The 27,703-nt window shown below is 42.5% G+C and overlaps 1 protein-coding gene across 1 annotated transcript in view; it reads left to right on the forward strand.

Moving 5' to 3' along the window:
* ACOXL (acyl-CoA oxidase like) overlaps positions 1-27,703 on the forward strand; it is a 486,411-nt gene that overhangs the window by 119,602 nt on the left and 339,106 nt on the right. Inside the window, exons 5-7 of the mRNA XM_068232279.1 lie at positions 4,803-4,901; positions 12,388-12,502; positions 18,981-19,067. Coding sequence (XP_068088380.1) covers positions 4,803-4,901; positions 12,388-12,502; positions 18,981-19,067 — 301 coding nt within the window. The remainder of the gene's footprint in view (positions 1-4,802; positions 4,902-12,387; positions 12,503-18,980; positions 19,068-27,703) is intronic.

The raw sequence follows: 27,703 nt of genomic DNA on the forward strand, positions 1-27,703 counted from the left end.
AATAATAAACCACCACTTGAACATTTCCTTTAGTGTACAGACATCCTCCGATGGCGCTACAGCCCAATTTAAGCCGTGGCCTCCTTCAGTTTTCTGACACATCCATCTCAGTCTATTGCTGCCTGATTCCAGTTGCATATCTTAAGCAGTTCTTTGGCATCTTTGTCAACTTCATCCGCCCATCTTTTTCTAGGTCTTCCAGTTGGTCTTCTTCCATCCATGCTCTCCCTTTGGGATCCTATGGTCATCCATTCTAACCATGTCCTGCCCATCTCAACTATTGCATCCTAATATAGTCTGATAGTGGGAGATCTTTATATGCTGTATAACTGAGAAGAAAAGCAGGTCCGGCACCAGTCTCAATGCTTCAGTGGGAATTTATTCCAACAGGTACAGTGTAATAGGTCACATAGAGGTACAAAAAGACGGCCTGCTTCGTCATTGGCCTCTGAGACTGGTGCCGGACCTGCTTTTCATCTCAGTTATACATCGTGATATTCTCACCAGGTAGAGAGCACAGTCTGCTCGGTAACCAAATTCCGACTGCCTTTTCCAGCATAACTCGAGTGCCAGTCACCTGCAAATCTTTTTTCACTAGATCTTTATATGCAGTGTGCAGACATAAATTTTATTTTTGTTGGGGACCTGATAAATTTTCTTACAATTTATAAAAGAGCTTTTCAATACAGAAATGTTCCACCACTTTTCCATTCCCCTTTGCAAAATATAAATATAACATATTGGATCAGAAAAAAATGAACTCCAATACCGTGTTTTGTGGCACAAAAAACACTGAACTCAGCAACATTTTGATTTTGGAGGATCCTCAGTTCACTAGAGCCTTAAAGGGAACCTTAACTGAACGGGGGGTAAAGAGTTTTACTTACCTGGGGCTATTACCAGCTGGTAATAGCCCCAGGTAAGTAAAACTCTTTACCCCCGTTCAGTTAAGGTTCCCTTTAAAGAACACCCGAAACGAAAATAAACTAATGAAATAAGTGATTGTATTTATCTTCCTTCTCCAAAAAATGACTTTTTAAGATATTCCACAGCTTTATTTTATGTTTAATTCTACTTTTTAAGTTTTAACTGTTTTATTGTTTTTGCTCAATGACACATTCATTTAAGTATGCAGCGCTAAAATCTATGAACTATTGGCCCTTTTTATCTCTTTACTGCTCTCAGAAGCCATTTTCTGCTAGGAAAGTGTTTTATAGTTGGAATTTCTTATCAGTGAGGGTCACACTGTAGTCACTTCCTGTCGGAGTCAGGACTGAGTCAGCCACTTACATGCCTGATATTTAACTCTTTCAGGCAGAGAAAGAAAAAAAAGAACACAGCATAGTTATTAGTGTGCGTGGCACTGTACATACACATGTCTATCTCATCATGTCACAAGTCACTTCGAGTATCCTTTAATGCATGGTATGTATACCCCAGGGAAATAATTCTGATTAGTCCAGGTGGTACTTGGGCTTGACATAGTGATTTAAGTTGACTTTTTTTCCACAATCCACAGTTGTAAGTATGAACGAACCCGGAAGCTGAGAAATCACCACCACTATCTGGCAACTAGAGAAAAAGGTGTAGGCAGCGCTTCCAAATACAGAAAGCTGCACCTGAATTGATTAAGCTACAGAGTAGTGCAGAGCTCCAATGGACCATATTACACAACATGCATTCAAACAGGTACAGCAATGGAGGGCGTTAGCTTCAGCAAATAATATGTGCACAAATCATTTCCTACTAGACTTCCCCCCGGCGTTGACGTGCCCCCTCGGGGAAGACCTACCACTAACCTGACATTAAAAGCATAACTTACCTGGTGCGACTTATCATACAATGGTATACACATTTCTTCAAGACAGACAAACAAAAATGACAGCGCTCACAGGCTGCAACTGGCTTATAAACCATCAAGGGGCGTGTACAGACCCCCAGGGGCTAAATACACGCCTTGAATCCAAATCAGATGCAAAATTATGCAAATTTAAGTGCTAATTTATGTGCTAGTCCCTAATCTAAAATTTGAATGCAGATTGGATGCAGGCTACCACAAGTATACTTAGAACATTTTACATAGAGAAATGTAATGTAAAATGTTCTAAGTATACTTGTGGTAGCCTGCATCCAATCTGCATTCAAATTTTAGATTAGGGACTAGCACATAAATTAGCACTTAAATTTGCATAATTTTGCATCTGATTTGGATTCAAGGCGTGTATTTAGCCCCTGGGGGTCTGTACACGCCCCTTGATGGTTTATAAGCCAGTTGCAGCCTGTGAGCGCTGTCATTTTTGTTTGACTATCTGGCAACTGTCATCTCTTTTATTACAAGGAATTTGACCATTATTATTTCAGACTTCTCCTACAGTATATACTAATTGATATGCATGGACCTGGAAGCACATGTGGGCGGCAGCTTATTGTGGCGGTTGTGGTGTGCGCGCAGGTGCATCCGTAAACACTTACTACTTTTGAATGCACGTTCATCAAGGGGCACTTTACATAATCTCTCCTATACCAGGAGGTTCTTGGCAAACAGAGGTTTTTATAAGGGTTACAAAGCAAAGTAATGTAGAGAAAGATCACATTAGAATACCAGAGATTCCCTCATTCTCCTCCCTATTGTTTTTTATATTCACGAACTGTGGTTATTGTGTAAACCTATTAAAAGCAAACATCAAACTGAGCCTTGAAATAATTTTACCTGAACAGGGATTTTAAATATGTGAGATTTAAAGAGAACCTGTAACAAAAAAAAGTTCCCCTGGGGGAGTACTCACCCCGGGAGGGGGAAGCCACAGGGTCTCAATGAGGCTTCCCCCACTCCTGTAGCTGCAGGCAATCCAGCTCTGGCTCCCCCGAAGTGTCCGGCAATCCTCCCTCGACAAGCCTGATAAGCACTGATTTATTTACCTTTCCTGGCTCCAGTGGTGGCGCTGTTGTGGCTCTCTGCACAGAGATAGGCGGAAATAGACAATCTCTGTCGGGTCTGCTCTACTGCGCAGGCGCAGGAGACTTGCGCCTGCGCAGTACAGCGGGCCGACAGCGATGGGCTATTTCTGCCTATCTCCGAGCGGAGAGCCGATACTGCGCCTGCGCTGGAGCCGGGAAGGTAAGTATTTACATCCCTGCTGTTCGGGGAGCTTTATCGCTGCAGCTGTGGGACCGAGGAGGATGGGGGAAGCCTCAATAGTATCTGGAGGCTTCCCCCACCCAAGGTGAGTACCCCCCAGGGGAGGTTTTTTTTGTTACAAAATTTCTTTAAACCTGGTCTTGTTGATTTTAATGATCAAATGCTGCAGTGTGGTAATAAATCACTTTTTAGCTTTTTCATTTTGCAATCTGGGAAAGATCCTACTCCAAAATAAAGTTCTTTCTTAGATGAGCTACAAGAGTGTATAAATGACAACTGGTTGAAACTGAATGCTGACAAAACTGAGGTCCTTGTTGTCCAACAGCTCAGTGGTGTAGCAATAGGGGTTGCAGAGGTAGCAACCGCATCGGGGCCCTTTGGTCAGAGGGGCCCCGAAGGGCCCTCCCTCAAGCACAATATTAGCTCTATTGGCCCTGTGCTGGTAATATTCACTTCTATAGATGCTTTGAATAGTTGTAATCATTAACAAACGGTTTCCCATCCCCTACTTGCACCCATTACACTGGAAATCCTTGGCAGGTTTTGGTGCGACGTATCAATTGTTATGCATATAGTGCTTGGGGGGCCCCATGTAAAACTTGCACCAGGGCCCTTAGCTATGCCACTGCAACAGCTCTATTCTAAATCAACACCAATCAGGATTGGGAATTTAGACATATACAGCTCTGACCTTGTGTGCAGCCTTGGTGTGCTAATAGAATTGAGCTTCAGAAACAAAATCTCGACGGTGGTCAAATCTTCCTCCTTTCATTTGAGGAACATTACAAAAATTACACATCTCATTCCCCCAGAGGATCTTCCAACCCTAGTTGCTAACAAACCAGCCTTGCCACTGTCACATTACAGCGATTCTTCGTACACTCCACTGGCTACTAGTAAAATGGAGAATACTCTTAAAGATTGTACTGTTGCCATTCAAATCCTTACACAATTTGGACACTGTATACATGAAGAACTTGCTAAAACTGCACCACACCCCCTTTTAGAATTCCCTACCACAGAGCTCCCCAACCCTATCCACAAGGCCCACCAACAGTACATGTTTTTCAGAAAACCACAAACATGCACAGGTGGTGGGGCAATTAGTGTCTCAGCAGAGCTGATTAACTACCTGTGTGGATTTCTACAAAACATGCACTGTTGGTGGGCCTTGAGGACAGGGTTGGGGAACAGTAAGTAGGGCCTACCACACCCAGTAAAGACAGCCACAACCTTGGAGCTATTCAAATCCAGACTGAAAACCCGCCTATGTAGACTGGCATTTGCGACTTACAGAATTCTTTCTCTGTACCACAATTTACCAATCAACTAATTACTGGTCTGAGCCTTGCTTATGTGCTTTGAGTCCTATGGGAGAAAAGCGCTTTACACATTTTAGTCGTTGTTGTTATGTAATCAGGCCACAACTGGCCTTTGTATGGGTAACTCAAGGCATTTTAGTCTTCTCTAGAATATGCTGTACTCCAGTGCTGTGAAGTGGAGGGTGCTTCTGCACACCATGCTTTAACATGTATTTCTTTATGACTTCTTATGTAGAAGGGTACAGGGACAACACAAAACTATTCAGAATATGTAAATATAAAGGGAAGGTTGTGTGCATTTCTGAATAATACAGTTATATACTGTTTGTTTTCCTCATCAGAACCAAGAAATCACGGGTATGTTTGGGATGACGGAGCGAGGCCATGGCAGCAATGTGCGGGGCATCCTCACACAGGCTGTGTTTGATCCAGTAACGCAGGTAAGAAGAAGAGCCTGACTAAGCTGCTGGCCTAGACACGGGTCACAGCATCTTGTGAAACCTCTGATTTCCTGACGTTCTCGCACTTCTGCTTTCATTTTCCCATAACTATGAATAGGAAAACGGTTAGTAATAGTAAATGTTAATTCCTGATCTTGCTGTGTCATGTCAGCATGGCCAGCGAGGTGCTCATTTTTCCAACTTGCCTGCAGATTTAATGTAAATTGCGTGCAGCTTATAAGTGAGCCAGTCGAATGCAGTTGCAGTGAATTAAAACTGATCCAGTTTTAAACTGTGTGCACTGTCTATTGTCAGCATATTTCTTATGCAGAAGAAAATGCCGTAGTCTTATTTATTGCTGAACAGAATAAAAATTGTAAAAGAGAGAAAAGCAAAAAAACAAACAAAAAAAACCTACTATATATTGTGTGATTGCAACACTGTATAAGGGACTTTTGCTCAAAATGTAAAGCAGAACTCATGTGGAATGTATAAAATAAAATAACATAAATTCCTCATTCTGCACATCAATTAAAGTAAAATCCCTATTCTAAAGGGACATGAGCACAACTAGAGGGGAGCAGCCCCTGCGATCCTATAGGGGCCCAGAGCTGTGGGAGGCCCCAACTGCTAACCTTCCCTTCCTCCTATACAGGGGACTATACTTTAGATCAGGTGTTTTCATGGCTATACTTGTTATGGGTGTGAAGATCATGATGGCCACACTTGTTTTATGACCCTTGTGAGATGGGCCTCAGAGACCGCGAAAGGTCCGGCAAGAGGAGGAAAGGGAATGGGTGTGAACATTGGGGGGCCCCATCATAGTTTAGCTGGGGGGCCTGATGAATTGTAGTTACACCACTGCACAGGGGCACTCACTTGGCACACACTGTAAATACTCTGCTCAAAAAAATAAAGGGAACACTTAACCTCCTGAGAATTACGCCACTCAGGAGGTTTTGCATTCTCTGTGCCCCCCGCGCTTATTTTTTCATTTAAATGTGTCATTTAGATACCAGCTAGCACTAGGCTAGCTAGTATTGCTTGCCGGCACCTCTGGAACCCCCCCCCCCCCCCGATCCCCCCGATTGCCTGCTGGATACATTACCACACCGGGATCCTGCAGCCTCCCCGCTCAGCTCCAGTGTTCAGTGTGGATGACCGTACATGACATCTTGACGTCATGCGCAGTCCCGATCCTCCCCATAGTGAGGACCGGAACGGAGTGGGATTCTGCTCGATTGCTGGATCTCGGCATGGTAATATATGCTGCGGGCAATCGGGGGGGGGGGGGGATTTCGGGCAATCGGGGGTGCCGGCAAACAATACTAGCTAGCATAGTGCTAGCTGGTATCTAAATGACACAATTAAATAAATACATTTGTTCCAGGCATACCGCTAAGGAGGTTAAACAACATAATGTTACTCCAAGTCAATCACACTTCTGTGAAATCAAACTGTCCACAGGTTGCAACACTGATTTACAATCAATTTCACATGCTGTTGTGCAAATGGAATAGACAGCAGGTGGAAATTATAGGCAATTAGCAAGACATCCCCAATAAAGGAGTAGTGCTGGATGATGTTTTGGATACTTTTGAATGCTGGCAGTGCTTTCACACTAGTGGCAGCATGAGGCTACAACCCACACAAGTGGCTCAGGTAGTGCAGCTCATCCAGGATGGCACATCAAGGTTTGCTGTGTCTGTCAGCATAGTGTCCAGAGCATGGAGGTGCTACCAGGAGACAGGCCAGTACATCAGGAGACATGGAGGAGGCCATAGGAGGGCAACAACCCAAGAGCAGGACCCCTACCTCCACCTGTGCAAGGAGGAATAGGAGGCACACTCCCAGAGCCCGGCAAAATGACGTCCAGCGGGCCACAAATGTGCATCTGTCTGCTAAAACGGTCAATGAAGGTCCACAGGTGGGGAACGTCCACAGGTGGTGGTTGTGCTTACAGCCCAACACCGTGCAGGACGTTTGGCATTTGCCCTGTGCTCTTCACAGATGAAAGCAGGTTCACACTGAGCACGTGTGACAGACATGACAGAGTCTGGAAACGCCGTGGAGAACATTCTGCTGCCTGCAACATCCTCCAGCATGACCGCTTTGGCAGTGGGTCAGTAATGGTGTGGGGTGGCATTTCTTTGGGGGGCCGCACAGCCCTCTATATGCTCGCCAGAGGTAGCCTGTCTGCCATTAGGTACGGAGATGAGATCCTCAGACCCCTTGTGAGACCATATGCTGGTGCAGTTGGCCCTGGGTTCCTCCTAATGCAAGACAATACTAGGCCTAATGTTGCTGCAGTGTGTAAGCAGTTCCTGCAAGACGAAGGTATTGATGCTATGGACTGGCCTGCCCGTTCCCAGACCTGCCACGTTGCACCACAGACTGTCCATGAGTTGGTGGATTCTTTAGTCCAGATCTGGGAGGAGATCCCGCAGGAGACACCTCATCAGTAGCATGCCCAGGTGTGGAGGCCACGTACAGGCAAGTGTATGTGGCCTCCACAACTCATTTTGACATTACATCAAAGTTGGATCAGCCTGTGGTATTTTTTCCACTTTATTTTTGAGTGTGACTCCTAATCCAGACCTCCATGGGTTGATAAATTTGCTTTCCATTGATACATTTTGTGTGATTTTGTTGTCAGCTTATTCAACTATGTAAAGAATGAAGTATTTAAGAAGAATATTTCATTCATTCATCCATTCAGATAGGCTGTCTTATTTTTGTCTTCCCTTCATTTTTTGAGCAGTGTAGTTTCGAGGGTAAAAATACAAGTATGCAGCTGTTCATCCATAGAGTACCACAATACGGCTGGGAAACTGCAAAAAATATAAGAAGGAAGCACTCCTTGTGTTTAAACGTATAATATAGATCCTCGCCTCTCAATGCAGAGGCCAGCTTACCTTATTAGAGAGGCGAGGATCTATTTTATACTTTTAAAGTCAAGAAGCGCTTCCTTCCTATCTTTTTTATATGTTTTTTGCACATTTGACTCATTACCATCTATGACTTTTCCTCCTCCTTCATACTCAGCACCTGTGACCAGTAACACCTGTCTTATATCCACAGGGTTAGTGAATCAAGGCAGATAAATTGAAAACTGAGGCAAAAAAGGAGGGTACCTACGTATTAGGCCGTCAACCAAGCGGCCACTCTGTATTCCAGTCAGAAAAAGTGAACACTGTGATTGAATAGCAGATGGCTCCTCAGGAATCAGGTGCCCTGTTCCGTCTGGCTGGATAGTGTAATGGTAAGGGCTCTGCCTCTGACATGGGTGACCTGGGTTAAAATCTCAGCTCTTCCTGTTCAGTACAGCACCTATTCAGTAAGAGGACCTTGGCCAAGACTTCCTTACACTGCTACTGCCTATTGAGTGCACCCTACTGGCTGCAACTCAAATGCTGTGAGTCTGCCAGTAGAAAAGTGCAATATAAATGTTATCATATTTGTCTTGTCTGTGGCGGCAGGCAGCAACCACACATAGCTCAGACACACAGAGGGGCAGCCAGGCGATGGGACTGTGGGGGCTGCACAGGGTATATGGGGGAACTTAGGCTTAGACAGAGGATAGGCAACACATGCAGATAATAATCCTAATTTTTAAGTGGAAACAAATTTGGCAGCTCCCATATCATGCTCACTCACTTTCATTTACCTGTGTGGATAAAGTTTCTTTTTCTTCTCTTTACTGTATAACCACTGCTCCCTTATTATATTTAGTCAAGTGACTTCTTACTCATCCTAATTTCAAAGAACTGTCTCCACTACTTAGTTCTGAGGAAGCTACAAGGTTTGAGGCAACATTCTATAGTTTCATTTTATCTCAGCACTTATTTTGTATAGAAAACAAACCATTACACACATGTCTGACTTACTATAACTTATTTTGGAATGTCCCCAGAGAACGCTTGGTGAACATTTCCCCAAGCATGCTCATTGTTTTTCTTGGTTGTTTGTGTGTATCTGACTTGTGTAAAGAGTACTTAAAAGGAAAAATTGCAAAAAATTACGTGAAATTTCATGATAGCGAAATTATCCATTACTATCAACACCAGTCCATTAAACCTCATGATGTTTTCGATAAACCTTTTGTCCAGCACATGAATACTATTCCTGTCCTGGATTGTTAGTGTCATGGGCGTAACAATAGGGGATGCAGCCCATGCTCTCGCTCAGGGCCGTTTTTGGGGGGATGGAGGGGTCGCAGCATGAGGGGAGAGCTTGTTGGCACGTCGGTGGGGAGGGGGGACGGTCCCCCCCCCCCCCCCCTCACCTCGGGCTCTCCCCTCTGCGCTCCCCTCCAGCATTGAATAAAGAGTGTATGCAGGCAGCGGGCAGCAGCAGATACATACCTTCCGTGCACTCCAGCGCGGACGTTTCAGCCTCTAGTATAACAATAAATAGAAGTCCACAACATCCAAAATAAACCATATCTCCAGCTCCATATTAAATATCAATAATCTTTATTAGAGAAAAACGCAGATTTGTTATTCCAACACTAGTCAGCTGACCATAACTTGTGTTTACACTATACTTGATTTCTGTGTTCTGCTGCAGCGTGAATTTTCTGATTGACTATCATTTGGAGGGGATTGTCCCTCCTACCCTATGTGCAATATCAGTTTCATGTACTTAGCATTTAGCCCACAGCTTGGAGCCTGTCCTGTGTACAGGTTTTTAATTGTTTTTAATCAGCATTTTTCTCTAATAAAGATTATTGATATTTAATATGGAGCTGGAGATATGGTTTATTTTGGATGTTGTGGACTTCTATTTATTGTTATAATATGCTTAATTGTCCATAGACATGGATCTTTGTTGTTTTTTGCTTGTGCTCTATTGTTTCTGTTCTCGTTTCTCCCTCTAGTGTCTGACGTGATTTCCTGTTTATACAGGAAGTCGCGTCAAGAAGCTAGAGAGAGGAGCATCGGTGGAACGCACGGAAGGTATGTATCTACCGCTGCCCCGCCGCCTTCATACACTTTATTCAATGCTGGAGGGGAGCGCAGAGGGGAGAGCCCGAGGTGAGGGAGGGGGGGGGGGCCCTCCCCACTGACTTGTCACCAAGCTCTCCCCTCATGCTGCGACCCCTCCAGCCCCCCATATACGGTCCTGAGCGTGCCCAGGGGGAGGGGGGCCCCGCTCAGAATTTCTGCAGGGGGGCCAGGCGATTCCTAGTTACGCCCCTGGTTAGTGGCTAAAGTAACGAGCTAGCAGTAAAGCCGGCATTGACAGTGTGGTGAGTGCCTGGAAACCGTTATGCAATTTCTGTTTGATATTTTGTTTGATGGCAGGAACCCTCTACATGGAGCTCAATTAACACTAACACCTAGGCCTCAATTCATTAAGGGCTGTTCGATAAGGCTATATTTCCACTATAGTGTGACTTTTTTGTGTCCCAAAAAACGTGCATGATTTTTCTGATTGGTGAAAAATTTAATGTAAATTCTTTTTTATGCGAATTTTCACTATAGTCATATTTACATAATCTGTCTAAAAACAGCTTAGTCATGCTGACCACTTCCTGTAACCGTACTCAGAAGAAAATGAATAAAATACAGCCAATTTGCGCAAAGGTAAAAATTCACGTTGCTATCCGATGCTATTTAAAAGCATTATGTGTGAATCGCAGATGATACGTGTAAAACATCTGAAGGTAATGAAGCAGGTCCTTAGATTTTTTTCGCATGCAATCGCTTATGAAAATTCATATTTGATGGAAACTGCCCCATTCACTACCATTTGTTGCTAAACTAATGCAAATTTTCTTGGCAAAAAATCTACTGCAAAACGCACAAGAGGAAATGTAGCTTTAAAAAAAATCAGGTTGGTAAAATACCACATTCGGTATTTTAGACTTTTTCTGCTAGTTGATAAAGATTTTCACAGAAATTCAGTAATTTACCTAAAAACATGGCTTCAATTCACAAAGACAAGCAGAACAGCTGTAGAGTAGGTCTCTGTTCTGTTACTGTGATGATAGCATTACAATAGTAAAAGGCATCCCTAGCATCCCTTTAGAGCTACATGTCTGTTTTAGTCTCTCTGATTCTGTCTATTAGTCTATCTTAACATTTTATTTAATTTCCAGAGTTTAGGTGAACTTCTAATAAACATAAGACACGCCATGTTTAGATGATTTTAGCACCTGCTCCTCGGCATCTTCAAACAGGAACCCTAAAGGTGTAATGTCTAAGGCCCCATTCACACTTAGAAACGCAAAACACCGGTGATTTTTTTTCCGGCGTTTTGCAGGAGTGATTTTTCCGCGATTTCACGCGTAAAAATCACTGAACACTGCGGCGATTTTGGCGCGATCGCATTTAGTGCTTCTATAGCACTGAAATGCGATTGCCGGGAAATCGCTTGAAAATGGTGCAGGCGACGCGTTTGCGGTTTTGCCCAGTTTTGGGCGATTTGCGGAGATTAGCGCAAATCGCCCAAGTAAGAACAGGCCCATAGAGTTTCATTACGCTAGCCCTTTTAAAAAGCGCTAGCGTTTGATCGCGGCAAAACGCTCTAGTGTGAATGGGGCCTCAAGGGCTGCAGGGGAAATCTCTTTTGTGCCGGCTCTCTTCTCTGCTGCCTGGGGGGTAGAGAAACTCGTTCCTCCCTAGAACATGTCAGCACCGATAGAGGGACTAGCAGGAGGGGGAGGCTCTTTCTATTGGCTCTCTGCTTCTGCCTTTCACGTGCTATCCCATGCTGAAGCTAGTTTCTGACACATCAGAACAGGTCTTAAAGAGAACCTGAGGTGGGCAGATAGAACACAGAGGCATATTCTCTACCTCATGACATGCCTCTGTGCTCCCACACTGATACTCTCTACCCCCCTCCCCCCACCGCCGCACTATAACACCCCGAGATTAGTTACAATATTTGTTTATTTGTCGATATCTCGGAGGTAAACACAGGGAGAGGGATTCCCTGTTCAAAACGCTCGCCAGGGGCGTTCCTGCAGGATTTCCAGAGCTGCCATTGGGCAGCTCTCTCCCCTGGCCATGCCTCCTGCCACTCCATGCTTCCTTGCACTCTGCGAGAGACACACAGTCTCTCCTTGCAGCGTCGAAGTGAAAGGGGCCAGTGCGGCCCAAAGGAGCGGCGGGTAGTAACGTTTTTTGCGGCTCCCTGATCCGCTCAGCCCCCCGGATCAGGTAGGCTACTTTTTTTTTTCATTTTTTGAGCCCACCTCTTTAAATACCAAACATCCATCTTGGCTTTACCACATCCTTTAATCTTTATGAATTGACATTTACTGACATGTGTTGAGGTATTTACCGCACAAGTCGGTAATTTACCTAACTGCTTTGTAATTCCAGCTTGCCCTGCGGTAGCAGCCTTTATGAACTGACATTTTACTAAATGCCTGGTAAAATCAGCTGTTTTCTCCATTACCGCATTTGGTAATGCTTTATGAATCGGGGCCATATTGTCAAAACATTACAGTCTAATCATGTTTGTTTTGTTCTTTAAGGAATTCGTAATTCACTGTCCTTGTGAAAATGCCGCAAAGATGTACATTGGCAATGCTATGAAAGGGAATATTGCTGCTGTGTTTGCCCAGCTCATCATAAATGGAAAATCTGAAGGTTAGTGCAACTTATGTTCTAAAGTAGTTTGCACTGCTTAAAGTGAACCTTAAGCCAGAAAAAAAAAATGAGTTTTTCTCACCTGGGGCTTCTACCAGCCCCCTGCAGCAGTCCTGTGCCCTCGCAGCCACTCACTAATCCTCTGGTCCCCCGCTGCCAGCTAGTTTTGTTTTTGCCGACAGGCCCGTCAGGACTGGCCACGCGTAGCTTTTTCCACATTCACTACTGTAATTAGCGTACAAAAATACGCGTTGCCGCTTTACGAACGCATAGATATGCGGCAACGCATATTTTTGTACGCGTTGCGGCCCGCAATAGCGCTAATTACAGTCGGGAATGCGGAAAAAGCTACGCGTGGCCAGTCCTGACAGCCTGCCGGTTAAAAACGAAACTAGCTGGCAGCGGGGGACCAGAGGATTAGTGAGTGGCTGCGAGGGCACAGGACTGCTGCAGGGGGCTGGTAGAAGCCCCAGGTGAGTAAAACTCATTTTTTTTCTGGCTTAAGTGTCTCTTTAAAGCATGGAAAGCTCAGTTCCAGGAGTTTCGCAAATCCTGCCAATGCGCACCTCACACATCAGTATGACATGTTGATATTAGAAATTCTTTCTTTGTTCCATGCTCATCTGTGTAGTCATGTAACGGCTTCTGTCATTGCTTATGTGCATGCTTCTGGGATTCTAGATCGCAAAGGAGTGGTCAGATGAGTACACAAATTACCATAAAAATCAGGTAGGAGTGTGGTTAAAATCACTCATGGTCCTCTGTAGTGCGTATGGAGTGCAGTGAGAGGACATGAAAGTACAGGATTCCTTGAATGTGTGGAATTCAGCTTTACAGGATAATTACAATTTACATTCAACCCTTTACTTTCAGTGTATCATGTAATTTGGCTTAAAGCACACCTGAACTGAGCGGAATATGGAGGCTGACATATTTATTTCCCTTTAGAGGACATATGAGGTGACATAAATAAATTAGTTTTACTTACCTGGGGCTTGTTCCAGCCCCCAGTGGTCACTCTGTCCCTCGCCAGAGCTCTGGTCTTCTCTCCGGTCGCGCTGGCCACCTCTCAAGTATCGCTGGCAGGTTAGAGTCTTCTGCGCAGGCACAGGTGTGTGCCCGCCCCGTGAGCCCCTGTTACCGGGCGCATACTGCACCTGCACAGTAGCACTGCACAGGCACAGTACGCTACAGATGATGGGGCGCGCACTGTGGGTGCACGCCCACACCTGAGCAGAAGATGCCAACCTGCCGGGGTCGGCTATACTTGAGAGGTGGTACCGGAGAGGGGGCCAGAGCTGCGGCGAGGGACAGAGTGACCACTAGTGGCTGAGAGAAGCCCCGGGTAAGTATAGCTAGATTATTTTTGTCACCTCTTAAGTCCTTTAAACAATGCAAATTGCCTGGCTCACCTGCTAATGCTCTGCCCTGTAATACTTTAAGCCATAGACCCTGAACAAGCAAACACATCAAATATTACTGACTGTATTCTGACTAGATTAGTGGGGTGCTTGTTTCAGGTGTGTGATTCAGATACTATTGTCAGAATTCTAGCGGTTTTATTTATGCAGGAAAAGCTGTCATATGTATAAATTTTAAGTTTTAATGTTCTATGCAAAATTTCATTGAAAACTGTAAAGTTAGAGTACGTTTTTAAAATTTTGCTCGCTGACATCTCAGCATATTCGAAGCAGTGAATCTCATAATTGGATTATTCTAGTTACAAAAAGCCAGAGCTTTCTTGTTTATGTTAGTGCGTGGCCTTGACATTTGAAAGATGCTTAACCCATTCGCGTTCCGTCGTTTTCACTTGAGAAATGTTCACCTCCCATTCATTAGCCCATAACATCATCACTACTTATCACAATCAACTGATCTATATCTTGTTTTTTCCGCCACCAATTAGGCTTTCTTTGGGGGGTACATTTTGCTAAGAGCCACTTTACTGTAAATGTATTTTAACAGGAAGCATAAGAAAAAAATGGAAAAAATTCATTATTTCTCAGTTTTCAGCCATTATAGTTTTAAAATAATACATGCCTCCATAATTAAAACTCACGTATTGTATTTGCCCATATGTCCCGGTTATTACAGCGTTAAAATTATGTCCCTATCACAATGTATGGCGACAATATTTTATTTGGAAATAAAGGTGCATTTTTTCCGTTTTGCATCTATCACTATTTACAAGTTTAAAATAAAAAAAATATATAGACGTATTTCATCTTTACATTGATATTTAAAAAGTTTAGACCCTTAGGTAAATATTTACATGGTTTTTTTTATTGTAATGTTTTTTGTTTTTTTATATTAAACATTTTATTTGGGTAGTTTTGGGAGCGTGGGATGTAAACAAGTGATTTATAATGTAAATGTGTGTTTGAATTTTATTTTTTTTACTTTTAGTTGTAGTTTTACTTTTTGGCCACAAGATGGCGGCCATGAGTTTGTTTGCATGACGTCACTCTAAGACACGCTTAGAGCGACGCATGGGGTACGTTACAGCCAGAAAAAGCGAAGCTTCCGAGAGAATCTGTCGCCTTTTCAGCGAGGGAGAGGAATCAGTGATTGGGCAGCATAGCCTGATTCACTGATTGCCTGGCTAACAAACCGTGGGCCGGGAGCGCTCGTGCACGAACGGCCGCGGGAGCGCGCGGTAGCGCGCATGGTTCCTGGACGTAGTTTTTTACGTCCAGGAACCAAAATAGGTTAAAGACTGGGAACAAGTTAAACTCACATTACTGCAGTAATTATATATGTATTTTGCTTAATTATTACACATAGATATTATTAATCTAAATTTTAATAATCAATACAGTCCTTCTAAAGAGATAAATAATTATTGTTAAAACCCTATATAATATAATACTTTGAAATACATTTAAAAGCTGTATTCTACCAGTGAAAGGTGAGACAGTAAGACATTCTCGTGAGATTGTTATGATTCTGGAAGGTTGTTGACGTGTTCTAGTCTCAGCTAGCTGATAACACATGATGTTTTGGGAACAAGCTTTATAAAATATAAACAATAGAAGGTGTTTTCCCAATTAGTTAAAGATGATTCAATGATGCCACCTGGCGGTTTCATAGTCTTAAAAAATTAAAATTATTTGTTATGAAATGCTGACCTCTGCTGGTTGAAATTATATATTTATTCATAAGAAAGGCAAATATATAGAACATGATTTTATATTATTATGATTTAATATGCAATATTTCTTATATGATTAATTGTTTTAAGAAGAATTATATAATATGCTTTATATTTAAATGAGTATATTAGAAGCCCTGTATGTTTTATTAAGCCTTAAATTGCTGAAGGCTCTTACAGGTCTGTGTACAGTGTCATAGTGTCAACCTGACCAAACTTATGTCTGGGAAAGTACCGTGACATTCCAACCTAATTAGCAGAGAACACTTTATCAGAAATGCGTCATGAATGACATTGTTTAGTCTCAATGTCTGGGGCAAAACAGCAGACAAGATGGCTGGTGACGTCCATTTTTAATTAACTGCGTCAGAAATGACCTGATCAGAATTTGTGAGCGCTCCAAATGACATTAATTCCCACAAGATAAGGTAATTAAGAAATTTATAAACAATAATATTATGATTAAGGTATTTAAAACAAAAAAGTGTTATGGGTATTTTAAATGTCAAAGATAGCGAGCTACGCATGGAAGCTTTAGCCAATCAGAACCTGGGATTCAGGGAAAGTCCAGATTAGGCAGCCAAATTGCCTCCCACAAGTGGTTCTAGGTGCTGAAGAGATGACAGAGAAGGGGGTAATATGCTTAATATTCTGGTGATTTACTTTATTAATTTTTCAGCCTTAAGTTTTGTTAAGATGTTAGCAAGAAGTTTTTTTTAGAAGCTATTTTTTATGCTATTTCTTTTAGAAGATTACTACAAGTTTTACACAACTATTATATACAGAGCGATTGATACAGATGAGACTACTTTTGATCTTATTCTACATACCACAACTGTTATATTCTTTTTTGAATATACTTAGAAGATTGATGATCGCTAGGCTATAAATCCTTGATGAGATGGAATACTGTTAGAAGGAAACACTACTTGGAACTGTTCATATTTTGTGTATATGCTGTATGATAAGCAAATACAATTTTTTATAAAAAATCATATATTGAGTGCTCTGATTCATTTCAAGGTATACCGTCAATCTATAATTACTGTTATAGAGGGTTCAGACCCCACTATGCTGGATTTATATGATAGCAACGCTTTAACGACTGGTCCTTTACTGTGTTAGCAATCATGAAAAAGGCAAAAACCGCTCGGGTTTTTGACACTACTGAAGCCAGAAAGATTAGCAGTACTGCCTGGCAACTGGGATTATGTAAAAGGAGATAAACATGGCGGCCTCAATTTCTCTCTCACTTCAGGTTTCCTTTAAAGCCAAAGTCTAGACCAGGCATGGGCAAACTCGGCCCTCCAGCTGTTACGGAACTAAAAGTCCCAAAATGCATTGCAGGAGTCTGACCGCCACAGTCATGACTCATAAAGGCAAATGCATTGTGGGACTTGTAGTTCCGTAACAGCTGGAAGGCTGGGTTTGCCCATGCCTGGTCTAGACAAACAAGTACACTACGTGCACAGAAGAAAAATAGCATGGGTCTGATTTATAATATAACAAACTCGGACCTCTCATCACTTCCCAATTTTTGTCTGTTGCAAATTCATTATGTTGCGTATTTCTTTAGATTATAAATGTGCAAACAGTTTTCTTTCAGTTGCTGAGGCTTAATGGGAACATGAGTAACTGACTTCCTGAAATTACTCTGAAGTGATGAAATTAAAGTCACAAAACTGACACATTTCAATAAAACTGATGAAAAGTGGAAGTATGCAAGAAAGCAATGGAAAGCAGGAAAGAGATATAAGAGTTTTTTGGAGGTAGATTTTAGGCTTATTTTACAGACAGTTCATTAACTAGACAGGGACCTCAATTCGGAGTTGCCAACTCATCCCTTTAAAGTGGACCCAAATTAAAAATACAATATTTCAGAAATAAAATCTATTTTCTAAATTATAATAATAAATAGCAGCCTTTTTTCAGCTGCATGATGACAAATATAACATATTTTACATTTATTGGAGGAACCCCTCTCTTCCTTTCAAATTGCCAAAATCCGGCAAACTGGTACAGTAGGTGGTGTCCGGCAATGGAGGAATTGCTAATGGCTGCCCCCAGTATAACCCTAGTAATGAAAAGAGAAGGGTGAAAAGCATGCACTGAAATACTCACAGGCTTGAAGGAGTGTTTATTTATCTTTGTATGTGTCAGAGTGGTGCAACTAAATATTTTTAATTAAAAAAATGTTTGGTTTGGGTCCGCTTTATCTATTGACAAATATAAATTTTTCAAGTCTTGTGGCAAGTTAGATGCATTTTTAGTCAAAGATTATGTGTAAGTAGCCCCAGAACTTGCATAATGTATATACTATATGTTCCCAATGTTTTGTGTGAATACCTTACTGTGCAAGTTTCAGACATTTGTAAAAAAAAAATAAAAAAAAAATACTTATGCGGAATGTTTTCATAAATAGTTTAATTTAATGTTTTTTATTTCTCAATGACAAACCCACAAAGTACATAAACAGAAATAAACCTAAAGGTGTCTGTACACAATTTAACTAAAACATTCAATTTCTTTCACATTTTTTGGATAAAAACCATCCACTGTATAAAAACATTGTTATGTAATTTTTTTGATAATTATCTATGGCATGTACGTTAAAACACAATACTTACTGTACATAAAGAAATCAGCTGTTTAGAAGGAATAAAACTAAATAAAGGAAAAGCCATGTTCAGGTAAGGCCGCTGTACCATTTCTGCGCTGTGTACAACGCAAGTGTCCACCATAACACACGGCAGTGCATTGCTACGCAATTCTCCTCGATACAGTTGTGATTCCATTCATTAATAATAAATGGAATCGCACTGTGTTTGTGCAAAAATGCTTGCAACCATTCTGTGCAGTTCTGCAGTGAATCGCAATGCATGGATGGAAACATCAGACAGTGCAGTCTATGCACTTCTGATGTCCTTCAAGATCGCATATGCTGTGCATTGCTGAAAATGTGATCAGCATTGCACAAGTGGGTCCTTGCAGTAACTAGTGGGACCCTGGTGCACTATGTACAGTCCAGAAAAGTGAAAGCAAGATCAAGTGGTTCCTCTATCCTCTCCTATTTTAACAGCTCTTACTGTGAAGAACCCCTTTCTAAACAGGGGGTAAAATCTAATTTTCTCCATGTACAATCCTTTGTACAGACCTATGGCTAAAAGTTCACTGGCCCCTTGGATGCTACATATTATCCCACTTTAAGTCATCTGTTTTCCAGTCTTGTTAAATGATATTATCCTTTCCCTTGATTAATTAGTTGCCCATTTTTTTCTCCTATGTATATACACCCGTAGTTGTTAATTTTTATAATGTCTTCCTCAGGTCCACACTGTTTCATTGTTCCTGTCCGAGACCAATATGGGAATATGTATCCTGGAGTGGAGGCAGTGGACATGCAGTACAAAGAAGGTGAACAATTATAAGGATTACAATGTTGTATTCTAGAGAATAAAAACACCTTAGTGTTTTAGGTTTGATACTCACCGAAGGAGGGAAGGCTCTGGATTCCTTAGAGCCTTGCTCTCTACATCCTTTCATTTCACCGTCGTACCCCTGTTCACATCTTTCACCGGCTGCATCTTATGCTAGGTACACACCATACAATTTTCTGTTAGATTTTCTCTTATATTTACCTGCCAGATAGCTTTTTTCCATGTTGTAGGTAAATCTAACAGAAGAATCTAACAGAAAATTGTATGGTGTGTACCTAGCATTAAGGTCTCCTTGGAAGTACTCGGGTCTTTGAGTACTTCTGAAGATGAGAGGCCCCATACTGAGCACATGCAAGTCCGTGCCGTACAGAGCCGCTCAGAGACTTGAGTACTTCTGTGACCTTTTGAGGAGATGCGAAGGCCTTTTCGACATTCAAGTCAGAGGCTGGAAAGAGGGGCCAGGTGGTGGAACGAGGGGATGCAGAGAACGTGAAGGCTCTACAGGATCCAGAGTCTTCCCTACTCTTAGATGAATATCTAACTTTTGTTGTTGTTGTTTACAGTTGTCCTTTAAGGCAAGGGCTACAAAGCAGAGAAAATGTTTATCACAGGCAAACTCTAGAATAATGATCATAAATCACACGTATATGTGTATAGAGCCAGTACCTAACCAGTAAAGGCTCATACACACGGGGTACGGCCGTCGCCGCAACCACGTGGCACGCGCGTGTTGCGGCGACGGTTCGCCCGTGTGTATGACGCGCGCGCCCCGAACCGTCGCCCGTCGGAGCTGTCGCCAGGCGATTGACATGTTCAATCGCCGGCTACAGCCGTCGCCGCAACCTCGCCGGAACTGTCGCTAGTCCCGCATGTGTATGCGGGCTAGCGACAGCTACCCACACACGGCACACGGAGCTTCCGGCGGGGGGGAGGAACCTCGGCGACAGCTTCCGCCGCATCGCTAATCCCTCTGCTGCAGTGTGGATGCAGAGGGACTTGGCGACGAGCTGTCGCCGAACTGTTGACGAACTGTCGCGCACACGCTCCCGTGTGCAGCGACAGCTACAATTGTCCCCCCGTGAGTACTTAGCTTAAGGAGTCCCTAAGTTGGCCTACTGAGTGTGTCCTAAGTGCCTGCAGCTCTCAAGTGCTTTGAATCCTTCAGAAGAAAAATTATATACAAATGTAACAATTTTTATTTAACTTTGTATTGTTGCATATAGTCATGCAATAGTAATACTGTACTAATATTTTAAGTAGGAATTCCTTAGATTTAATTTTAGCATCAAACATACATCTATAAACGCTGTATGTGCAGAAACCATTTCATTAGATCACCTTCCGCCAGATGTAATATCGGCTGGATTCCCCGTTGCCTTGTGCACACAACAATCTGCCTTTACCTGAACTGCTTCGGTGTGTCAGGCGGTGTCCATTGCTCCTATGTAATCTTAGGCAGTTTATTTTCTCACCTTCCATTACTACTAAATCTACCATTATTTTCCCCCCATTTGCAACAACACTACCTACTCCATAGAACAATCATTCCCTTTTCTGTGGAGATCATTTGCAATGATTTTTGTTTACCATGGTGTAAGGTTTTAGTGGTCTTCAACGCTACTGAGTACTCACAGGTTAACATCTTCATGATCATTTGTTAAAGTGCAGCTTCAGGCATGTGTGTTTTCCTAGTCATGAGTGCACTCAGTGGCACTGCCTGCATTTCAGTATTCTGTGGTGAAATGGTGTTCAATGTCTCTGCAGATGAATCCAGTCAGGAGAGCCTAGACACTTCCTGCTGCATCTATGTCTGCAACTGTAGCCTTTAATCTTCTCATCTCCCTATATTCCATGTCTTTCTCTGGTATCCACAGCACAGAAATTCTGAGCCAAGTACCAGCAGATGCCCACCTCACAAAACATGTTGTTAAATCATTGAGCTCTGTGCTTTAGGTAACATGACCTGAATCTTTAATACAGCTTACATTCATGCATCACTGCTTAAACTTCCACATGGCATGTATAGACCTGGTCTTCAGATAGGCATGAATATCAGTCCATGCCAAGAACAGTTTTGCCTTTCTGAAAATGCTATTATTACTGTTACTCTAAGGCTCAACACACACCATACAATCTTGGTTGTTCAATCTTACCAATTTCATGTAGTATAGGAGCTTATCCAATCAATCATTCAAGGTATTTTCAATCTGTTGGCCCTTATACTACATAGATTTGGTAAATCTGTACAACCAAGATTGTATGGTGTGTGTTGAGCTTAAGGCAGGTATGCAACGGGAGAAAGCCTGGGGTATTTTTGGCAGCCATCAGTTGCCATGTTTTTGATTGTAGGGTCCAGGAGCTTTGAACAGGAAGGAAGGAAACTAAGTGGTTCCTTCCTGTTCCACCCGTAGTCATACATAATTGTGGAGGCAGCCAGACAGAGATATAGAGAGGTCTGTGCAGGTGGTGGTGCAGGTTACAGTTCAGTAGGTAAGGGTGTCTATCCTGCTGTCTGTTTGCAAGGACAATTTCATGTATCGCTGGCCCTGCTAGCAGAAGCATTGCATGTTTTTCCTCCTGTTTGACAAATACACTGAACTGTAATTAAAAATTCAGAAATAGAGAAGTTCATTGCAACTAACAATAGATTACTTCATACTGTGAGAGAAATAAACATGTATATGTTAAAGGAGTGATGACATGGAATCAGACTGACTGTAAACTGATTTTAAAGCAAACCCATGACTTTGCTAAACCACAAAAACAAACATGCTACCAAAGCCAGATACCTCAGTGCATAAAATACGTTATTATTTGGGAACATGACTGCGACCTCAGAACTTCTTCCAAGTTGGCTCCTGACTAGCCCACACTATATACTCCAGGAGAGGATGAGGAGCAGGGCCAGTTTTAGCTACAGTAGGGCCCTGGGGCAAACGTAACCTGGGGGCCCCCTGAAATTGGACAAAGTGAGTGCGTGCCTGTCCCCACTGCCTCCATATTGCTGCGGGGGGAGGAGGGAGTGCACAGGGTGGGGGGAGGGGACTCATACACATAGTTTAGTGGGGTGCTGGGGACACTTGGGGGCCTCTATGGATGCTGGGGCCCTGGGGAAAATGCCCCCTTTGCCCCAATGGTAATGCTAGCCCTGAGGAGGAGCATTTCAAAAGCAGTTAAAACATTTTACAGGCACAATCAGGGCTGGTGGGTTGCCAGGAATGGTTGGGGAGGAGGAGGGGGAAATTAGTATTTCATGTTAAAGCACACCTGTACTCAACTTAGAAACGTTTTTTTACTTACCTGGGGCTTCTCACAGCTCCCTGTAGTCTAGCAGGTCACTTGGCATCCTTCAAGACCTCTCTATTCTCCTGCTGGCAGCGGTTAAATTCTTGCGACTGGAGCTCTAGTCACACCAACTGCACGTGTGGGGACCAGTCCGTGAGTGCTCCATGGTTGTGCTCCCATCACTGAGAGCATCTGCACATGCACAGCTATCAAAATAATAAACTGCACATGCGCAGAACTCTCTTGGCGACTGGAGGGCGCACAGAAGGGACGGTGCATGCACAGTAGAGCTCCAGGGACAAGAATTTCAGAGCTGCCATCAGGAAAACCAAGGGGGCCCGGAGGACGCCAATGGACCTGCTGAACTATGGGGGGGGGAGGGGGGGGGGGGTGGAAGAAGCCTCTGGTAAGTTAAAATCCAATTTTTGAGTACAGGTGTGCTTTAAGGATTTTTTTTTGTTCACAATGCACATATACAAAACTGGTTACCTATCCGAAGTCCAAACAGCCTTAGAATCTCACTGTATGCCTTGAATACTACAATTTCATAGAATAAAGCAACTGAGGAATTGATAGCACTATATGAAATGCATACAGAGCATATACATTTTTTTTCAAAACTGATTCTTTCTCAATCTTTAGTTCTTATGTAAAAGCCAGACAGGTCCTGGGGGACAGATGGTCATGTTGGTCGTCACACTTCTGTTTCATGCTTAGTCTCCATATTTCTCATGGATTGTGCATCACTGTATGGAAACTGTGTAAGTTTAGTGCACTTGTCATCATGGACTGTTGTCAACAAAGCACCATCTGTTTCTATACTTATGGCAAATGCCAGTTGCTAGGGTTTTATGCCTGTTGAACTAAACCTATACAAGTTAAAAATATGCATAAACTACGATTGTTCACCAGAACTATTGGGTTTAACAAACAACATAATTGAACATGTAGAGATTTTATGAGTTTTTTTGTTTTTTTTCAGTGTTGCTTGTTCTTGTCTAACAGCTGTAGTCACTATGTAATATAAAGCAGAACTCCAAGGAAAGGTGCTATAATGGGCTCACTGCTAGTGCCCAGCTAATATATATTACTTTACAGCCTACAGGTGGCCACACACCATACAATTTTTTTAAATAATGTAGCAATAAAAAGTATGTGAACCCTTTGGAATTATATGGATTTGTGCACAAATTGGTCATAAATGTGATCTGATCTTCAAGTCACAACAATAGACAATCACAGTCTGCTTAAACTAATACACTACCACACAAATAATTAAAGGGGAACATCAACCTAAACAAACATACTGTCATTAAGTTACATTAGTTATGTTAATGAAAATAGATTGGTAATATAATCTCTTACCCACCCTGTTTTAAAAGAACGGGCAACTGTTTGTGATTTCATGGGGGCAGCCATCTTTTTGGCTGAAAGGAGGTGACAGGGAGCATGAGACACAGTTCCAATTGTCCTGTGTCCTGATCACCCCTCCCAGCTGCGCGCGCTAGGCTTCAAATCGCAGATTAAAAAAAAAAAAAAATTTGCATCAAAACAGCACAACGAGAACAACATCATCAGAAATCCCAACATGCTTTGTGCAGCATCAGGAGAAAAATGCACGGGCAGTTTTCTTTCGTGCAGCTAAAAATGAGGCTTTTTTGAGAAAAACAAAGTTCTGATGCTGTGAAACTGGTAAAGAAACACCAAGCCTTTTCAAAGCTGCTGAGTAAATTTTTAGTCTGGAGGTTCACTTTAAATGTTTCCATGTGTTTATTGAACACACCATGTGAACATTCACAGTGCAGGTGGAAAAGGTATGTGAACCCTTGGATTTAATAACTGGTTGAACCTCCTTTGGCAGTAATAACTTCAACCAAATGTTTCCTATAGTTGCAGATCAGATGTGCACAACGGTCAGGAATAATTTTTGATTTTTGAATTTTTTTGTTTCAGTTCAGCAATATTCTGTCTGGTGTAAATCGCTTTCTTGAGGTCATGCTACAGCATCTCGATCAGGTTGAGGTCAGGACTCTGACTGGGCCTCTCCAGAAGGTGTATTTGCTTCTGTTTAAGCCAGGGGTAGGGAACCTATGGCTCGGGAGCCAGATGTGGCTCTTTTGATGGCTACATCTGGCTCACATACAAATCAGTAGGGGTTGATTCACTAAACTACACTGCTCAAGCAGCGCAGCTTAGTGTGGCAGCGCAAACAACATTTTCAAAGTAGGCACGCTACTGCTGTAGTGTGCACTACTAACTTACTCGCGATACTCCAAAACAAACAGCTGCTCCAATTGTCCCACTCACGACTCTGTCAGGTCCAGTGACTTTGTAGGACAAGTGACAGGCAGCCTATTGGGCCAAAGTGCGGGGATCTCATCCTACAAAGTGAATCAACCCCCAGGTCAGGTAGCTAATTGTACAAGCTGTTAGTCGGTTTTTCTCCTGTCTGGATCTCGGGGAAATTGTTGATGTTGCTGAAACCCAAGAGAAGCTGAAGATGTGTCTGACACTTTCGCTGCCTGGAGGATCAACTGTATACACATCACCATGGCAACAGGAATGTGAGCCATACTGTCCCAGTTTGAAACATATTGTATGGCTTTCAGGGCCCGTTTCCACTAGTGCGTTGCGGAATCGTCGCGGAAATCAACGCGGACGAAATCGTATGCAGGTGCAACACTGCATGCGTTTTTTGCCGCGATTCCGCATGCGATTCCGCATAGGTAAGGGTATATGCAAATGTAACCATGTCACTGCCTGTTTAAATTAACATGTGTTCCTATGCGGAATCGCATGCGTAATAGCAGGGAAAAACCCATGCCAAAAAGTTATGCGATTTCCCTATTAAATACATGGCGTGCGATTTTCCCCACACACAAACGGAGCGCACAACGCATAAGTGGAAACCGGTCGATTCACTTGTATTGGTTGAGCGAATCTGCATTCAGGAAATACATGCAGATTCGCTGTAGTGGAAACGGGCCCTCACAGAATTGCTTTTTAAAATATGTGGCATTTATGGCTCTCTCAGACAAAAAGGTTCCTGACCCCTGGTTTAAGCCATTCTGTTGTTAATTTACTTCTATGCTTTGAGTTGTTGTCCTGTTGCAACACACATCTTCTGCTGAGCTTCAGCTAGTGGACAGATGACCTTAAGTTCTCCTGCAAAATGTCTTGATAAACTTGGGATTTCATTTTTCCTTCAATGATAGCAATCCGTCCAGGCCCTGATGCAGCAAAGCAGCTCCAGACCATGATGCCCCCACCACCATACTTAAAACAGTTGAGATGAGGATTTGATGTTGGTGTGCTGTGCCTCTTTTTTTCCACGTATAGTGTTGTCTGTTTCTTCCAAACAACTCAACTTTGGTTTCATCTGTCCACAGAATATTTTGCCAGTACTGCTGTGGAACATCCAGGTGCTCTTTTGCAAACTTTAAATGTGCAATGTTTTGGGTTTTTTTGACAGCAGTGGCTTCCTCTGTGGTATCCTTTCATGAACTCCATTCTTGTTTAGTGTTTTACGTATCATAGATTCACTAACAGGGATGTTAGCACATGCCAGATACTTTTGTAAGTCTTTAGCTGACACTCTAGGATTCTTCTTTACCTCATTGAACATTCTGCACTGTGCTCTTGCAGTCATCTTTACAGGCTGGCCACTCCTAGGGAGAGTAGTGGCAGTGCTGAACTGTCTCCATTTATAGACAATATGTCATTGACTGATGAACAGCAAAGCTGTTGGAGATACTTTTATAACCCTTTCCAGCTTTATGCAAGTCAACAATTCTTAATCGTAGGTCTTCTGAGAGCTCCTTTGTGCGAGGCAACATTCACATCAGGCAATGCTTATTGGGAAAAGCAAACCCAAAACTAAGGTGTGTTTTTTATAGGGCAGGGCAGTTGTAACCAACACCTCCAATCTAATCTCATTGATTGGACTCCAGCTGGCTAACACCTAACTCCAATTAGCTCTCAGAGATGTCATTAGTCGAATGTTTACATGGTGTGTTCAATAAAAACATAGAAACATTTAATTATTTGTGTGGTATTAGTTTAAGCAGACTGTGATTATCTATTGTTGTGACTTAGATGAAGTTCAGATCACATTTCATGACCAATTGTGCAGAAATCCATACAATTCCGAAGGCTTCACATAGGCTTTACATTCACTTTTTATTGCTACTGTATCTTTTCAATTCAAGAATTGCAATCAATTTTTCTGATTGATTGTAACATTTCAAAAATCTGACCTATAATAGTACATCATTTGTGAGATATACCATGCTAGGTCTAGAAACTCACTACCTTGACACTGTATTATTAGAGGTTAAGCAAACGTATTGTCTCCAGTCCAATCTTTAACCTGATTCCTAAACAAAGTGATTGGTTGGCCTCCTGCCACAGCTACAATCACACTTATCTACTAGCAGTCCCAATCCTACCCATTCGGCCCGAAAGGGTTCGCCCGGCTTGTGTTAGGGCGGGCCTTCTAGCTCTGGACTGGACCAAGTATTTATTCATGTCATGGATTACTGGTTATGGTTCTGCTTTAGCGAAACTCAAATCTTAGTATGGATATCTAACCTTTTTACTATAACACCTCTGACTCTGTCATTGTCCTTATTATATATAATTGTGTTATATGTTTGATGTATAGCATATCACTTTTTACTAAATTCAATAAACATCATTGTTCAAAAAAAAATCAATTTTTACCCAGTTATGAAAAAAATGATTGGAAACTTTGATAAAATTTCTTGGGAGTGTATATAAGGAGATTGACAATCTACCCTACACCATTACATTTTCATAAAAATGTATCAGAAAAATCCAGCACTCTGGATATACTTTTATTGGATAAAAACGGGAAATCAACTTGGAAATTCAGGCATCATGAAAATATCACCTGTAGGGAAAAAAAAAACCCACACTCCCCCTTCAGCAAGACATCAGTTTGGTCGCTGGTCCTTCTCTTCTTTCCTCTTTAGGTGCTTCTCTCTCGCCACATGTGGCAGTTATGTCTCTCATGTGACGGTCTCAAGCTATGCCTTCCAGAACGGACAACGCATACTGCTCTTTCCAGTAATTGCCACTAAAGGGAGGCGAGGGGAGAAGCTTTGGTGGACAATTCCATACCTTCTATACAGTTCCAGAAACCAAAAGTGGCACGGCAAATGACCCTTGAGATTCAGGGGACACAATGAAGACCTCAGAATGTGAGGGGGAGAAAACATATGAAATCAAAGATGAGGAATGGGGACCAACAAGAGTCCTTTTTTGCCTGATGTGATGCATTTAATTTGTGGAAGAAATAACATTCTG

The sequence above is a fragment of the Hyperolius riggenbachi genome, chromosome 4, assembly GCF_040937935.1.
Source record: "Hyperolius riggenbachi isolate aHypRig1 chromosome 4, aHypRig1.pri, whole genome shotgun sequence".
Lineage (NCBI taxonomy): Eukaryota > Metazoa > Chordata > Amphibia > Anura > Hyperoliidae > Hyperolius > Hyperolius riggenbachi.